This window comes from Telmatherina bonti (assembly GCF_933228915.1).
Source record: "Telmatherina bonti genome assembly, chromosome: 9".
In the NCBI taxonomy this organism is placed as follows: domain Eukaryota; kingdom Metazoa; phylum Chordata; class Actinopteri; order Atheriniformes; family Telmatherinidae; genus Telmatherina; species Telmatherina bonti.
The window spans coordinates 34,263,578-34,282,127 of record NC_136627.1 but is presented as its reverse complement, the minus strand read 5'-3'; the positions used below and the strand labels follow the sequence as shown (position 1 = coordinate 34,282,127).

The window sequence follows — 18,550 nt, the reverse complement described above, 5'->3', positions numbered from 1 at the left end:
GTTAGCGAGCTAGTTAGCTAACTGAGCACTTCTGCTGCTTCATTTCCACAAAATGAGGACCAAATCATTCACCTGCACACCACATCAGACATATTTACACACATTTCATTGACCTGCTTTTGCCTTATTTTACTCCTTTTTCATGTATTTTCTGCATAATTCCTTCATACTTTGTTTTCTTCTCGAGAAGTGCTGTTGTTGTTGGGCAGTGTGTGTGTGTGTGTGTGTGTGTGTGTGTGTGTGTGTGTGTGTGTGTGTGTGTGTGTTCTGTCATCAACGTGTAAATTAATCTTACTGGTTTTGCTTTAATCAGGATAATAATCAGTATGACAAATAGAACAGGGACAATGACGACCTGCAGCCTCATGTTTAGTAGAAAGCAGTCATCAGTTTATCCATGATTTGTCTCGAACTAAGAGTTTGTTCGTTTGTAGCTATGTGCTGCTGTGTAACGGCGATAATCCAGTGACCTTGCAGTACAGACTTACAACTACAAGCAGGTCAGGATGGCAGCCTATTTTTTGTCCATTAAAGACGTTGATGGTCAACATAAAGTGTCACACGAGCTCTTTTATCGTGGATTTCCACCACACACAGTGAAGTCATTTCTCAAAAAAAAAAAAAAGATCCTTAAAAAATCTGCAGAAAGCTCAGCGTTCACTCCGTGTCAACACTTCTCTAGTCTCATTAATCTGCGCAGGACAGCAGGTCGCATCTGAGCCCGCCGCTCTGCAGGAGGCGTTGCGGCGGCTTCCCAGCGACAGCTCACTGATCAATACAAACACAAACTTCCAGTCAGGCTTTCATTGGGAAGATAAACGAACAAACGGGAGAAAAAGAAAAAGAAAATCCCAACGGTTAATCCCACAGAGACGACTCAGAAACAAACAACCTCGGGGGAAAGATAACTCTCTGATACTCGAGTTGAACCAGCAGGAAGTGAACAGTGACGCCGTCTGCAGGTTTGAAGTTGTTATTGTTATCAGCTCCCTCCTGCACGCCTCTTTAATTTTTCGATTTCTATGTAAATTCGCCCCCCCCCCACCCCCCACCCCCTCCCCCCCCCCCCACCCCCGCCTCAGAGAGAAGGCTGTAGTGCACAGAACAAGCAAAGCGATGCGGAGTGGCAGCACAACCTTTGTATCAAGGCTGCTGCCACACAAACGGTGAGCAGCAAACAGGAGGAGGAGGGAGCAGAAAGAAAGCTTCTCTTTTCTTTTACAAGGTTAATTGATCCTCGTGTCTCTGAATGCTTCTTGTTTTCCTCGCTTTTATTTTATTATTTATGCATGGAAGGACAGAGGACCAGAAGAAAATGATGAATTTCTCCCTCAAGGCCAGCTCTTTTCATCTCTCCCTGCTTTCTACGTGTGCAAACGGCAGAAAACAGGCCTCATAAATACACCCATGTGTGTTTGCTAGGTGGCGAATGTGCAACAGGAGCTGCCGTAATCTCCTGCAGGTGTTCTGCGTCATGTAAAACCTCCCGGTTTGTTTATCCTTCTTTTATTGGACAACAGGTTGCAGTGGAGAGTTTCTCTTTGCTGTGGTTTGTTTTCATTCAGCTGTTAAACTGTGGACGGAGGTCAGCGCTGCAGCAGAACATGACGCGCCATTTTCATCCTCGAGGCAGCGGCGAATCAGCAGCGAGGCATCGTTGGTCCTTTAACCCTCAGATTTGTGTCTGCGTGTCCGACGGGACGTGAAAATATGCGAATATTTGGTCCGATAGGAAACGGTTTGATGATCACACATTAAAGTTAAATATTCTGCTGCGTTTGTTTCTCGCTTTTCACTACACTTTGAATGCCATAGCTGTGTTTCCATGGCAACGCTGACCCCCATGAGTCGATGTTATTTTATTCCACACAAGTAGCCTCTTTAGAATTGCTCCCTCCGACTCATCCATCCTTCCCTCCCACTCTGTTCTACCTCTTTCTACCTGTTGGCACGGCGCACTCTCTCTCGCCGTTATTCATCTTTCCGTCTCATTTCACATCCGTGAAAAGATTGACGGCATACTCAAGGACAAACACAGAACTTTGAAAATCTGTTTTTCTTTCTCTCACATGGTTTTGTGTCTTTATTTCTTCTTTAGGTCTTTTTGTCTCCCTTCAATCTCAACGATGCCTCTAAAATAGCTCTTGCTTGCATAAAGAAAACCCACGCATGTCCCATGATTCTTGTTTTGTTACAGTGAAAATTCAGTTTCCTAAGATTTTGGTGTCAGCAGATGAACTTAGAGCGCCTTTATTTAACTTCAGTAGATAACTTCACATTAATGATTCCTAAACCAACTTCCGCTGATTTTATGATTCTGTTCAGAAGGTTTGATCCAGTCCAACTAATTGTCCTTATTTGTTTGATGGACACTGTTGCACTTTGCAGACAACAACCTGCAAGAAATGTCTAAAATGATGGCTTTATTCCTAACATTTGATTATTTTTTATGAACAATTTTGCCCTGAAAGCTCCATGACTCCTTAGTTTTGGCAAAGCTTCGTTCCATCAGCGAACGCTCTCCTTCGTCATCACTTCTCCCCAAGTTATATCCCAGCTGATGGTAAAGGAGCGGACCCTAGCGGACCCTAGCGTAGTGGTACAGGCAGGTACAAGGAGCAACAAAGACACATCTGGAGATAGATATAGATGACATATCTAAAAGTATTCACAGTCATTACTCAGGTAGAAGTATAGAGCCTAAGATTTAAAAAGACTTCTGTAGAAGTAAAAGTAGCAACTCAAATATTTTACTAGACGAGACTTCAGCCCAGTAGAATTATCTTCAACATCTGTTTCCAGTAAAGAAGAAGAATTTTAGTGCTTCTCTTGTCAGGATGTTTCATATTTTTGTCATAACTTCTGCTTTTCTTTCTGTCCCCCCCCCCCCCCAACATCCCCCTCCTGTCCCACCAGGCCAAGCTGATCGTCCCCAACAGCACGGCGGGGCTGATCATCGGTAAAGGTGGAGCTACCGTCAAAGCAGTGATGGAGCAGTCTGGGGCTTGGGTCCAGCTATCCCAAAAACCTGAAGGTATCAACCTGCAGGAGCGCGTGGTCACCATCAGCGGTGAGCCCGAGCAGAACCGGAAAGCAGTGGAGATCATCGTCCAGAAGATCCAGGAGGACCCGCAGAGCTCCTCCTGCCTCAACATCTCCTACTCAAACATCACGGGGCCCGTCGCCAACTCCAACCCCACCGGTTCTCCGTACGCCAACTCCACCGAGGTCATGCCGGCAGCAGCTGCTGCCGCAGCGGCTACAGCTTCCTCTCTGCTTGGCCAGGCAGGTCTTGCTGGAGTTGGAGCCTTCCCGACCACCATGTCCAGCCTGTCAGGCAACGACCTGCTGACCATCACCTCCGCCCTCAACACGCTAGCTAGCTACGGTTACAACACCAACTCTCTGGGTCTGGGGCTGAACCCTGCCGCGGCCTCAGGAGTGTTAGCCGCTGTGGCAGCTAACGCTAACCCGGCAGCAGCTGCCGCCGCTAATCTGCTGGCGTCATATGCGAGCGATGCGTCCACCAGTGCAGCTCACCCTGCCGCCAGTCTTGGAGGCTTCTCACTGGGATCGCTAGCTGCTGCTACAGGCGCCACCAACGGCTACTTGAGCGCCGCATCGCCACTGGTGGCATCCTCCCTACTCGCCACAGAGAAGCTAGCAGAAGGAGCAAAGGAAGTGGTCGAGATCGCTGTGCCGGAAAACCTGGTTGGAGCCATCCTGGGCAAAGGAGGGAAGACGCTAGTGGAGTACCAGGAGCTGACCGGCGCCAGGATCCAGATCTCCAAGAAAGGCGAGTTCATCCCCGGAACCCGGAACAGGAAGGTGACCATCACGGGTTCCCAGGCCGCCACACAGGCCGCACAGTATCTGATCAGCCAGCGGATCACCTACGAGCAGGGGGTACGCGCCACCAACCCACAGAAGGTGGGCTAAACCTGACAGCCAATGAGAAATGAGGAGGAAAAGAGGAAAAAAAAAAAGAGTGGGGGCTTGGGGGAGGAGTTAAAAAAAAAAAGCAAGAGTGGGAATGGAAAAGGAGAGGAGAGCAAGAATGTCGGAAGGGATCGTTTGCGCCGTTTTCTTCTGCGTGTTTTCAGTATTCTGTATTTAAAAAAAGAGTTTTTTGATGCAAAAGCAAAAATGTGCTGAGAAGATGAGGAGGGAGAGGAAGAGGAGCGAGTTATCACGCTGAAAAACCAAGAAAAAAAAGTGTAAAATGTAAATAAGGTTTTATTACTTAACGTCTTGACCTTTTGGGATTTTTTATTGTTTGGTTTATTGTTTTTTTGTTTGTTTTGTTTAGTAAATTAAGCTGTCTGTTTCTTTGTGTTTTGTGTTCAGAGCTGAATGCCGTGTAGACAGGCTACCGAGTGGGGGAGGGAGGGAAGGGAATGGGGCGTGGAGAGGGGGAGGGTTGGTGTTTACAGGGTACAACCCTCCACCGCCCCCAAACCCTAAATCCTGTAAGGAAACAACCCTTACCTGTCCCTCCCCCTGCAGCCTACACCCACCACCCTCCAGCAGGGTTTGTTTTTTTCATTATTTTAAGAAATTTGCCCCCCCCCCCCCCCCCCCCCCCCCCCCCCACACACACACACAAAAAACAAAACAAAAAAAGAAAGCCCAACTCCCCTCTTACCCACACCCCCCTCCCTTTGGCCACGCCCCTCTCCTTTTTACAGGGGGTTTTATAACGAGCACGACTGCAAACTTCAGCCTGGTGTGTGAGAGAAGAAATGTCCCTGAACACCCCCCCACCCCCCACTTCCTTCCTTCAAATAACACTTTCTGTTCTCCTTCCTGTTTCCTCACTTCCCGCCCCCCTTATCCCCACCTCCTCCTCCTTTCTGGGAGATGTTGGAGGGGGCGGGCTGAAACTGGGGGGGGGGGTGTTGGGGAGGAGAATCAGCCAGGGCGTTTCTTCGTTTGCACACCATGTGATACCCCCCAGCAGCCCTGCAGGGGCGTGACAGCACGTATAGCACCCTCCACATGTGGCTATAGTGTTTGAGTTAGAATGTCGAGGCGCATGCTGATGACCTCGCGTAGTACAAAAGTTAGAAAACAACGAGAGTGATACCGTGCAAGTTGCGGCAAACACAGGCTTTTTGTTTTTTTTTGCAGTCTCCTATGAAAAATAATAATATTGTCATGATTATTATAGTAGGAATCATCACCATCGTCAGTATTTATTGATGAAATCACCCAATATAAAGCTCGGTTGTTCTTTTTTTTTTTTTTAATCTGTGAAATCAGGTTGACATGAATGTAAATGAGACTATTTTTGATTTAAATCTCTTTGTTTTAAATGTAAGTGGACTGAAGTTGAATAGTAATGTCACATAGTGTAATATATGTCTTATTTAAGTCCAGTAAGAAAGCCGCCCCAGGCATTAAAATCACTTCAGCGAAGGATCACCTTATATATCCAGTCAAAGCGCAGAACAGGGAACACACACACACACACACACACAGTCACACCGAAGCAAAACATTACAATGCCATATTTGGTGCTAAAAAGGGAATTTATCATATCTATGATGCAGGAAGACTTCTAGATTAGCAGGAAATTATCTAAAACCACTCGCGCCAGAGACTGCAGTGCAGCTATTATAACCTTAAATACCTGTTTATTACGCTCAGCTACCCTTCCTCATGCTGCAAAATATCACTGCTGTCTGCATCTGTAGTAAAATGCTCTGTTGCAGTTTGCATACCATGTAAAACTGCAGCTAAAATGAATAATTCAGTCGAGCTGAGACTCGTTCTCAGACAGACTGCTGCTGCTCAACCTCTGGTCATCCGAACCCTTTAGATTACCCCCCAAAACCACAGACTAGACCAAGCAAGAGCACTTAAGACTAACAACATACTACTGAGAAACATAAACATTGAGTCAGAGGAAACACTGAAGCAGGATGAGGAAGCGTCGTTTGTCTGGGGTCCACTGCTGAATCTGCAAGCTTCGCTCGTAGAGTTGCTTTTCTGAAAAGGCAGCGTGCATATCAGCAAAGAGATAAATAGCCTCACTGATCCTTGCCCTTATCAAGAAACCGTCCGACTGCCAATGAGGTAAAGGGCAGACGTCTGATCTTCAGCAAACGTCTGCCCGTGATAAACTGCAGGTCGCCCTTGGCAACAGGTTTACTGCCCATTGTAGACCCACAAGGCTGCTGAAGATGCTGTTGTTTATTTTGTTGTTGATTTTCTTTTTTTTATGTGTGTGTGTCGTGTTTTGTTTTTTTAACAATCGGAGTACACTGAAATTTTTTTGTCTTAATGCACTGTGAAGCCAGAGAGCAGATCTCTAGATGTGTAGACGGAGATGGCATCGTGACTGGATGGGTTTCCGTATGGCATGGAAAAAGCAAAGCAACACATGTATGAAACATGTAGAAAGCATATGACGAAGTTCACCAGAAAACACGTCATATCTGAGTTACTGAAGAAAGACTAAGAGATTAGGTCGATGAAGAGGATCAATCAATTGAGGCTGAGATCAATTTAGAGTCTACTTTTCTGATATCTTGGGAAAGTGTTTTGGAATAAGACGCCAGGATGTTGGAGGTGGGGGGTGGGGGGTGGGGGGGTCCGGTAGCAGGTGAAAGTCCAAATTCGCCAACGCAGCTGTGTCCTTTTCATTAAGAGTAAACATAGATGATGTGTTGCACATCCAATGGGCAAATTCCTGGACAGATTATTCCAAAAGCTAAACAAAAATGAGGTGGGGGTGCATTTGATTTACTGACCTGAACAGCCTGGAGAGGGGAGGGAACCTCTCTGCCCCATTTTGATTCACTTGAAACCAATCCGACCCCCAAATCCTCCAAAGTGCTATCGAATGTGTCACTCTCTGTTGGAGCGCCAGTGAGGGTTTATCTCCACAGCTTGGTAAGGAGGCTTCTTTACTCCCATCTAACACCATCCACACTCTCCTCACCTTCCCACCCGTCCTCAGTTTTCCAGTGCACTCCCATCTTGACACCTCCCTTCTCCTCCTACCACATCGCTCCATGGGTGACTATGTCTGGTGTTACAATCGATGCATGTCTGCTGCTTGCCCCAGCAAACGCCACAGGTTGAGCCTCTCCTCTCTTTGCCTCCTCGGGCAGCCGAGGCTGAGACGCCCACCATCAGGAAACTGCAGAGGAAGTCTTAGCTGGCAGGGTGCAGTGCACAAACACAACTCTATTTGGATCAGCGCATTTTACTTTGATACTCAAACATAATTTGAGATACCTTGTTGTACAAACATGCACATTTGGTGAGGTAGTTTTATGACTTTGATGGAGTTCAGCTGGATTTAATGGGGAAAAAGACTTCTGTTTCACAGAGGATGGTACTGTGCTGTATGCAGCTGCAACTATCACAGAAAACTTTGCTTTCCAAATGTGAAAATGTGTCACTTTTATAGCTCTTTTCACAAGTTATTATAGCTTCTAATGAAATATCATGGCATGTTCTGGTCAAAGTACAACAAAGAGACTTTAAAAGTTACTTATTTCTCCAAGAAAAATTATATTTTTATTCACAATAAATAGTTTTAAGCTATTGAGCCTCCCCGTCACCTCATACACACTCTACCCCACCTCTTTTGTCCTTAAAGATCACACACCAAGCTGAGTGTAGACTATCACAAACACCAAACTGAGCTCACACTACCACACACACACCAAACTCAACTCAAACTAACACACACTAAACTCAGCTCACACTAACACACACATACACACACTAAACTCAGCTCACACTAACACACACCAAACTCAGCTCACTCTACCACACACACACACACACACACACACACACACACACACCAAACTCAACTCACACTAACGCACACTAAACTCAGCTCACACTAACACACACCAAACTCAGCTCACACTACCACACACACTGAAATCAGTTCACACTACCACACACACCAAACTCAGCTCACACTAACGCACACTAAACTCAGCTCACACTAACACACACCAAACTCAGCTCACACTACCACACACACTAAACTCAGCTTCCACTACCGCACACACACTAAACTCAGCTCATACTACCGCACCCACTAAAGAGCTCACACTAACACACGAAACTCAGCTAAGACTAACACACCAAACTGAGTTCAGACTACTACACACACCAAATTCAGCTCACACTACCACACACCAAACTGAGTTTAGACTAACACACACCAGAGATCACATTAACACACCAAACTGAGCTTAGACTAACATACACACCAAATAGCTCATACAAACACACAAAACTCAGCTAAGACTAACACACACCAAACTCAGCTCACACTCACATACAATAAAAAGGCAGGATTATTCACAAAGACAGACACTTGGCGCATACAGCACAGTACTGCATATTTACAGACAGAAGTGCTTGGAACTCCATGATGTAGGTGGAGGACATCTTTTCATCTCATTATTTAAACCTTAGAGTTTATCTTTTAGACAGCGAACAGTATTTTACTTACCTTAATGTTAGGAGGTTGAGATAAAATGTGACAAGTATTGGAAGCAATACATGTAGTGGCATATCGTGTTCTGTCGTTTATCCTCTGTCTGCCGTAGGAGCTTTTGGATTTATCTGTAGATGTTGGATAGGCTTACAGGAGAGTCATTTTTGTTAAAAAAAATTGTGGAAGATGCTGCTATTTAATAATGACAGATAAATACAAAGTTAAAACATATCAAACTCTGTCCTTTAGCTGGAGAGGCTAGTTTGAAGCGGCAGTGTAATAATGCTCTGTTTAAGCCTACGATAAGTTAAGAGTAACGTAATTCTAACCTGAACAAGTGAAACCTGTGCCAAAATATCAGTTAGACTGTAAATGTCTTCATTTCAACCACACTAGGTAAGAAGAAGTCTACTTTTATATTAAGAGAAATGTGAAAAGTGCCAAATGAACCATGTTTCTAATTCCATTCATAGGCAGGGCGAAGTCCCCAGAAGCATTTTAAGAACCAAGACGTCAAACTGAGGGAGCACCTCAGGATGTTTAAAGAGGAGGGACAACCACGTTAGGCAAGTGTTAGCCCGTCCTCTGGGAGCTTCACCTCCCAGAATGCAACCGCACTATGACTCTGGGGCTAGACTAATCAATATAGTGATAGGTTGGCATAATAATGCTGAATAAAAATGTGACTAGATAGATTCTTAAACAGCCTTTTATAGTTACAATGAAAATGTATTTTGTGGAAATAGATGTTATCTTTTTTGCACGTCTATATTGCATGATATCAAAGTGAAGCGTGGACAAAAAAAAAAAAAAGAAAAGTTAAGGAACAACTAACAAAAAAAGAGAAATTAGGATGTGTGTTCTTTATTTTTCAGAAAACTCTTTGCATGCTGAGCATTTTGATATCGTTTTACACGCGTTCACATGTTGGTTGTTAATCCATGCGGTCGCGTTAAATCCTGGTCCCCCACCTTTCGGGCCCGAGTGGGCCACGTGTTGAATTTATTGTATTTTTCTCTTTTCAACAGAAGCGTTTTACGGATACACAAATGAACAAAAACTCCTGAACAAAGCGGCTTTGTTTGCGACACGTCGAGCGAGTTCGGACTAAAAATGTTTCAGTTGCTGTTAAGCTACAAAGAAAATAAAAGAAATAAGAAAAAAAAGATTTCATTTCGAATAGACAGAGATTGTCCATGAATGTACTCACATTTTCATAAGTTTGCATATCACTCTTCTGATCACCGGCGTTCAGTTGGAGCTTACATGTGTTTCTGTGTGTTTCTGTAACCTTACTAACCCCCTCAACACACACCGCCAAGATCTCAGTATAACTATGTTGTGTGTTCTGTTACCCCCCCCCCCCACGCTCTGGGCTCTGGTTTGTCTTGTCACTGATACGCACCTTACTGACCTCAAACATGACACGGATCATCTCGTGGGCTCGCCTTTCAGCGAGTCGGGAGACATTCATAACGGAGACGGTGTGTATGAAAGAGGCTGAAACTCCCCTGCCTCACATATAAATCCAAAACGACACACACACACACACACACGTGTGTGTGCTGCTCTGTCGTACTCCCTCGGGTGCCTCGCTGCAGAATTTGGGACAGATTGTGTTTTTACTCCCTCAAAGTGCAGTCGCAGGCTCTGATCCCGGGGAGGGCAACAACGCGGAGTGTGTTTTCCAAGCGGTGATGTTTCGCTGCTTCATTGGCTTCACTCGCCCATATTTCACACGTTTCCTTCGTCTCCTTTCAGCCAAAGCCTCTCTGATTCACTCTCACAAGAGAGGAACGGTTGCAGAACTGCTCTGATTGGTGTTTGCACTAAACTTTCTGCTGATGCGGTGCACGGCAGGCCGAGCCGAGGTGGGGGTCAGTGTGCGAGACTACTGTAGATGCGTAGCCTTACTGTAGGTGTTCCTCCAGCGTTGTGTCAGACGTGCATGCTCCTCTCTGTTCCTCTCCTGGGTGTGTCTGCTTTAGGTGCTCGTGGTGTCTTTGTTGCGATGCAGGCAGTGTGTTTCCATGTTTTTCCTTATTTATCTGTAGAGGACTGCTGAGTCGACCCAACCTGCTCACCAGGTGACCTCATTGCTTCTCAGTGGGTGTGTGGCTCTTCGACATAGTCCTCAGATCTTGTTTTTTGTTTTTTTTTTTCCTCCACTCTCACCCACACCCAACACCTTTCCAGACAACATATAATGGGACCCCTCCCCTGTTCCTCCCTTTTACCCCCCCCCCCCCCCTCAGAGCTGGGGGGCCCCATCGAAGCACCAGCAACTGCAGACTGCATTTGTCACACCACCGTTTCTCTGTTCCTTCTTCTCGCTCTGTTTCTTTTCTTTTACTTTTCCTGGGTTTGTTTTGTACTGTATGCTCTAACCCAAGTTTTAACTAAATGCCATTTCTGTGTGTAGCCTGTTTACCCCTCCCACACCCCACACACACACACACACACACACACACACTCTCTCCTCCATATGTCCTCTTTTTGCACTTTCACTGCCCTCTCTCTCCTCCTTCTCCTCATCCAAACACACACATTTCCTCCTCCGCCTCCCACGAGTCTCTTCTCTCGAGTGCCAAAATAGAACAGAGAGGAAAAACAAAAATGACAACAACAACAACAACAACAACAACCATTCCAAGCGTTTCTTTGAGTTGTTCTTGTGTGTCGGACATCCATCCTGGAAGCACCCATGAAGCCAGCATGCTCCGCCCTCATAACATGATGTCGCTCATGACGCCTCAACTGAACAGCACCTTTGCCTCCCACCACCACCACCTTCTCCTCCTCCTCCTCCTCCTCCTCCTCCTCACCACCCCCACAGAGCTAAACCCCGACAAGGATTAACCCTTCTGCAGGTTGGCTACCTACCTACTGTCCTGCCTCTCCACCTAAAAACCAGAAAAAGCCGTACCGCTCATGCCAGCTGCTTTCCTAATTCTGTCATTTCTTCAGCCTGTGGGACTTCATTGATTGTGTGCCATAGTGTTGGGGGCACCTTTCACTCTCCTCACCCCCCTCCCCCCTCTCTCTCTATACTCCCACCTCCTCCCTCTCTGTCTCTGTAACGCCCCTCCTCCTCTCGCTCTCGCTCCATTTGATTTTTCTTGATGGGAAAGATTCAAAAACTCCATTTTTCTGATGATGATTTTTTTTTCTGTTGTCGTTTAACATCCAAACCACGCACGCCGACACATGCACCGCCCCCGTGCAGTGGTGTGGGGAGTGTTTACGCACCGTCAGCTGCGCAGCCATCTTCTGTCTTCTTGAACTTTTTTGAACTTTCACCCCCCCCCCCCCCTCCTCATGAACTTTATTGACCTTCCTCCTCCTCCTCCTCCTACCCCCCCACCCCTTCTATGTTCATCCAGCTGTTTGGACGATAACTCTCCATTCCATCCCCAGAAACCTCTCTTGAGACTGTGCAATGCTAGCTGATACGATTGGATTTTTTTGTTTGTTTGTTTGTTGCTCATCATTGGGGACAATTCTCTGAGATATAAGTTTAAAAAGAAAAAAAAACATGAAAGTAAGAAAAACTATTTAAAAAAAAAAGGAAATGCAGACAAACAAAAAAAAAAAAAGGATTAAGACACTAAAAACAACTGTTTCTCCACGATTTCATTTGTTTCTCTCTCATTGTAAATATTTTTGTCAGAGTTTTGCTGAGCTGTAAAGAGAGAAGTGTTGAGCAGAAAGGGGCCGGCAGCATAAAGAGACACTGGTGGAGGCAGCAGACGACCATCACACTCCTCATCCTCTGTATCTGATAGTTAGGTCTGCCTGTATAATCGGCTGCGCTAGTTCTACTGTGTTACCCTGTGCTGTTGTTATTAGTGTTGATTTACCTGCTGTATTCGCTGTTTAGCTTCCATGTTGGCTTGCAAACTCTTTAGAAAACTGTGCTCATAAAAAAAAAACAAAAAAAAAAACTTTAACCGTGACGAGTAGTCCAAGCCGTTCTCAGCGTTGGCTTGTTTATTTGTTGATGTTTTTAACAGTCTAACAGTGAGTTGTAGTGGCGTTAGTATCTTTTTATCATCAAGCCATAGATATAAATAAAAGATTGCTTGGTTGTGTTAGAGACATATCGTGGAAAGCAGCTGGACTCAGCTCCTCTGTGGCGGAGAGGAACCCAGGAAGGTGGATTTAACCAGAAACAAACACGACTCGTCTGGGAGGCTGAGCTGCTAACTTCTGTGCAATACAGTCCTAGTTTACATAACATAGAAGGATAGATTAGAGATGATTAACCCTTTGCAGGTGCGGCTCCATCATCCTGCTGCCTGCAGAACCAAACCTGTATCATATCTCCATGATTCGCCTCCAATTCTGGGACATTTTGAAAGTATTAAGGAGATTAGCCGTCATCATTTCATCGCATCGCTCTCAGCTCCACTCTTGATTTATGCTGCCTGCCCCATCGCCCTGAGAACACCATGAGCTATTTATTTCTCAGACTCTTATTATACTATTGATAAATAACAACGCAACGAGAAAAAGGGGACGACTGGAAAAAGGTGAATTAATATTATTATTGTTTTGTTTTTTTGATTTTTTAGTATTTTAGTGGTTGCTTTTAACAACATTCATTAACTGACTTAAAGATTATTGAATATTTAATGTAATTGTAGCATTGTGTTTGTAAAGAGAAAAAAACCTAGTGAGTTGTGTTTCTTGACTTGTGGATTACCAGTGAAGTGGGCAATCTAGTGCTAATATATATGAGGTCTTTTTTTAAGGATTCTTATTTTGCGACAGCAACAGCAGTCATTATAAATGTTCATTTTAGCATCACCTGTCTTCCGTTGTCTTATTCTTCACCTTCCACCACACTCTGCATCATCACAGTAACACATCGCAAGTCTGGGGTGGGACTGAGTGTGTGTGTGTGTGAGATTAAGTTAAAAAATCTGTGTGTGTCTATGCAAAAATGGGGGTGAATGTGCTGTAAATGTGCCAGTGTGTGGATGCATGCATGTGTGTGTGTGTGTGTGTGTGTGTGTGTGTGTGTGTGGTTGCTGAGTCTGTGAGGGCGGGGTCTGGGGTGGGTGTTCTGTCCAGTGTCCACCAAAAGCTAAAACCTGTCAGGCTTCCATACCTCCTGATGGAACCTCCTGACGTTATAGCTGCAAACCTTCATCATGTGATCTGACTCAACACGACTGTCCATAACCCCTTCAGTCACCTGACCAACCAAATCAACCAATCACTGTCCACCACTACCGTCTCCCTCCTGCGCCATCCTTCTGCTGCACACCACGTCAGCCCCATGTGATGTTCTCCATCGATAACATACTACTATCACAATCTACTGTTACATGCTGACAGATCTGGGGATAAATACTCATGGAGCGTTGGATTCACGTAACTTTCTTTTACTAATTTGTGGTGTTTTCATCTTTTACACTCCAACAAAGGCTCTCATTCTTCCAGACGGATGCACCTCCCGTTGTTTGCTTCTTAAAGAGCCGCTTCACCCAAAATCATTCGCTTTATTGCTTCTTTTTTTTATGGGTTTAACACGTCCATGTCTGCGATTTCTGCTCCAAAACTGTGGAGGTGAAGGGATTGGATGCTCGCATCTTTTCCACTCTGAAGAAATGTGGGAAGTTTCAGTTAAGAAGAATGTGTCCCAGTTACTCTGGATAAACAGACGTCTGGTGGGACCAATTTTTCTGTCGAAAGTAGACGTAGTTGTCGTGCAACAAACATTTAAATGCATTTCCGTGGTGTTGGGGACAGAAATCTACGAGGCAGACGTGTCGAAACTCCTCTAAACCTCACAGTGATGGCAGAAGTTTGGGTGAACTGGCCCTTTAATGGTCACGCGGCGCATCCGCTCTGTTCATGTCAAATTCAGGACTGTTTTCCCCAGAGCTGCATTTCACATTCTACTGTTCATACTACTGTACGTGCTGCATACTACCTTTACCAGGTCAGAATCCACCTTAACCAGTTTCCATGCCAACCACAGAGGAGCCAGTTGCATGGCAACCGGCTTCCGCCACAACAAACCAACCTACCAGCCAGCCATCTTCCTCCACTGACGAGGCCACGCCCACCTGACTATGGTCGCTCCTTAGAAGACCAGATAGAGGAAGAGAGAGGATAGGAAGAAGGGATGACAGATGAAGGAGAAGTAGTTGTGATACTCAGGGTGTCTTATATAGATCTGCTGTTTTAGTCTCTCACTGGTGTCCTGTTGCCCCAAACTGAGCCCAAAGACGATCATGCCCTCCTTTTGAGAAATTCTTCGATTGATTGATTACTGACCAATTTCCTCTCGATCAGTTGATTGATAGCATTGATTGACCAATTCTCTTGAGAGACACTACTCGGCCAACTGAACGAAGCTCGGCACTGTAACTAATGTTTACAACCCAAATGAGACCAACAACGCTGTTGAAAGAATGTCTAGGACTTAAAAAAAAAAAAGAAAAAGAAAAGGAAAAAAAGAGACAAATCTCTGAAGAGTACGTATTTCTAAATGATGGAACTTTTCGCTTACTTTCTATGTGACATGAGGTAATGTAATTTTTTTCAGTCATTGCATGTGACTATTTTTATTTGCAATGAAAATGTTAGAATGGATGGTACATCTGTGACGTCAGTGCAACGTTCGAGACGCCGATGCTAGGAATCAGTCGGCGTCTCGTGACCAGTGTTTTCATGTCGCCGTGAGGAGTGCTTATGGACCAATGAATGCTAAATGTGTGACCATACAAAGCTGTAAAGGTTTTGTTTATTTGTACATGGTTATGGGTAAAATAAACCATTGAAGCAAATTACCATCTTTAGTCTTAAAGGAGTAAGCCCTCCCGTTTGTTGGCAGAGAGAGGTACTCTGGATAATGCAGTAAATGTTCAGAGGTAAGTTCCACCAGATGCGCTCGATCCAACGCCCGCTAATCTGCTTCCCTTCAGATATCCAGAGGGCTCGGCGTTGCGTTAGCCAGGGAAAAAGCTCTAAAGGCACGTAGGGTCTGATCCACTTTCACACATCCCCGTCCTCCCAACGACAGGCATCACAATCAACTCTCGGGGGTTCAACTCTCTGACATATTCATCTACCCACAATCCTCCTGTGCACCAGAGTCATCCGATCAACAAACACCTGCACCCCCGCATCCACCATGATTCCAGTCAGCTCCTGTGACCTCAGGCAGAATCGTCTCAGCCCTCTCCATGCCATCGGCTAGGCGGCTAGTGGCTTTTCAGAGCTGTTGTTGCAAAGCCCCCTGGGAAACGGAGTCACACTTCACAGCATGGTCTGACCAACCACCTGTCACTCTTCCTTCCACATCTCCATCCGCCACTAAAGAAGTTCCTCCAGCTTCCAGCGAGAAGATCACAGCGAGGTTCAGGTGTTAGAGTGCGCCTTGCTTCAGATTGTGCTTTAGGTGGAAATAAACGGGCATTAAACTTCAATCACAAAAAGGGACAATTAGAATTTTTTACAGTGTATTGATCAGTTTATACATAAACAATCTGAACACTCGGATGTTTACATTTTCTACTCAGACTGTAACTGCTTCATGTTAAAGGGTCATTGTGCAGTTTTTGAATGTTTTTGTCTTTATTTGGAGGCTGAACTGCTGGGAGCAACAATAATCTCAACGTTAAATGTATCCTTTGACTAGAAGTTGCGATGTTTTAGTCTGACCCGTTAAAGCAGCTGGCAGGAGAACGTTTCACAGACAGGACGAAGGTCCCATGTTTGCTCAATCCGACCACGCGAGCTGAAAAATGAAGATGGAAACACTGAAATAACCAACTTCACAGCACAATTTATTGCTGTAATATTCACAGTCACATTTTAACTTCCATTAATAATTCGATCAAACTACTGTGTTTAAACCCAAATACGGCTGTTTAAGTTGGATTCATGGACATTTGGTTGGGTTTTTTTTACCAAACCTAAAACTAGATCAGCAACGAGTTCAAGAGCAAATAAATGTTTTATTAACTAAATAAACATAAAAATGTGTAAATATGAACATAGAAATATGTGAATCACAGAGAAAATAATAAATAATATAAAGCAGAAATACAATAATCTAATGTTTTTGTTCATATTAGAAATTTTTACTTACTTATTGAGGCTTTTCTGGGTTTCCAGAGGAAAGCTGCCGTACGTGAGGCGGACTGTTGGAGTGTGACGTTTCCCTCCCAGCTGATGCGACTTGGCTTGTTGGGAAAGTTGTACGTTTAACAAGCCAGTAGGATTATTTCTGACTCCACAGCCGTTCTTCCTCCTCTTACCATTTATCTGACAAACTACTGTCTTCATTTTATCTCTTTTTTTTCTTCTACGTATCTGGAAATATCGCATTTCCAAAAGGTTACAATGAGTGTGTGTGTACAGCTTTCTCCTCCCCTGAACACTGGGTGGAAACATTACCACTGGGATGTAGCCACTCCAGTGTTGTGATGGATGATACTGTGCCTTAGATCAGCTCCCAGAGGTGTTATAGGTTGTGTCAGAACCACAGAGGCCTTTGAGGATACCTGAGGTAAGTGTCTCAGCTCTCTGAAGGAGGTTAAACGTAAACATCAACATCTTTTTATTCACCATCACCTGCTATAAAAACCTCCAGATTGACTCGGTGTGACCGTGCTTCATTGCCTTTCTGTCCCAGTTGCCCTACTTTTGTGCAGACGACGAAAGTTTGCACAGATGCGGCAGCTTTGTGAGCCACAGAGGAGCTTGTCAGGCAGCTTCTATGATTAACTGGCTGTGCTTCTGCAGGCCTGCTACCAGCATATAGATCACAGCCTTCTGTGAAAGTGGGGCGCTTGGATGTCGCTCACGCTGCTGCTGCTGCTGCTGCTGCTGCTGCTGCTGCTGCTGTCTCCGAGCAATTATTAGTCACAAACCCTGAGCTTGACTGCCACCGCAAACACTCAAAGTCATTGAATTAATCATGAAGTTAAACATCTTGCCAAAGAAACGCAGCTCTTTATCTTGCCGTGGCTGGAGATAGCCACGTATCAGCCTCTGTCAGCGGAAACAAAGCGCCAAGCAGCACTAAGAAGCCCCCCCCCATTCCCTTTTTACTCTTATTTTTCACATGTTCCCTCATTCCTCTAAACTCTAAGAATAGATCCAACTAAACCCTCAGAGACGTTCACACGTCTGGGGCTGCTCCTCTGCTCCCAGGTGGAGGCAGGAAGGAAGACAAATTGGGCTGAGAAGCTGGTTCTGATGCACCTCTGCTTCCGTTTTCTGCCTCTTTTCTGAGCATTGATGTGTGCAGCAAGTTCAGGACAGAATGAAGCAGCTGGAACAAACCAAAGCTAAATAATAATAATAATAATAATAATGATTATAATAATAATAATAATAATAAAGCAACATTGCTGCTGTGTTAAACCTAAGTGCAGCAATGCTGATGCCTTTAGATGCAGACACAAAGGGACAAGTGAACCTCGAGAGCAGTGTGGAAATAATGAATGTTGTGGGACGGTGAACTGGATGTCGCTCTGCCCTGCTTCCATGAATCACCTCATTTCCCAGAGGAACGGTTTACATGCAGAGATCCAGAGGCTTCTGTCCGACACGACGAATGGCTGCTGAACTTAATGAGCAGCACAGAGTTCGTGGCTCCCAGCAGAAATGCAGCATTTCTTTGTTCAGCCTTCAGTGTGCGAGTGAAGTTTGTCACAGAGAAGAGGAGGAATTATTTCCCCTCTGTCACTGATCCATCTCTGTGGGAAATACAGTGACAGTACAGCTTCCCCGATGAGCAGCCAGACCTTTTTCCAAGCTTCCAAACCGGTTTTCAGAAATCGTTTTCCTGAAAGTTTTTTTGGATCTTGGCTGATTTTTTTGCTCAGTTTCAGGCCAGTTCTTACACCAGAGAAGCGTGTTTTGTTTTAAGTCACCTTTTACCAACCTATGAATCATTAAAGCGGAAAAAAAGGCTCCAAACTGAAAGGATGAATCAGCGTTGTGTCCACACACAGCAGATAACAGCAAATAAGTCGTTCTCACTGGGATCATACTGGCAGCCTGTCACAAAGGTTCGCCTGCAAAACAACTTAAATCTGACTTTTTATGACT

General features: G+C 44.9%; 1 protein-coding gene across 5 annotated transcripts in view; it reads left to right on the top strand.

Moving 5' to 3' along the window:
- Positions 1–3,939, top strand: part of nova2 (NOVA alternative splicing regulator 2) — a gene marked incomplete at its 3' end in the record, with an annotated part of 86,128 nt that extends 82,189 nt beyond the window's left edge. For 3 of the 5 annotated variants that reach the window (XM_079245842.1, XM_079245841.1, XM_079245839.1), the window contains exon 4: positions 2,861–3,939. In XM_079245842.1, the coding sequence (XP_079101968.1) occupies positions 2,861–3,939 (1,079 nt within the window). The remainder of the gene's footprint in view (positions 1–2,860) is intronic. The other 2 variants (XM_079245843.1, XM_079245840.1) reach the window with 1 other exon arrangement.
- Positions 3,940–18,550: the final 14,611 nt, after the last annotated feature.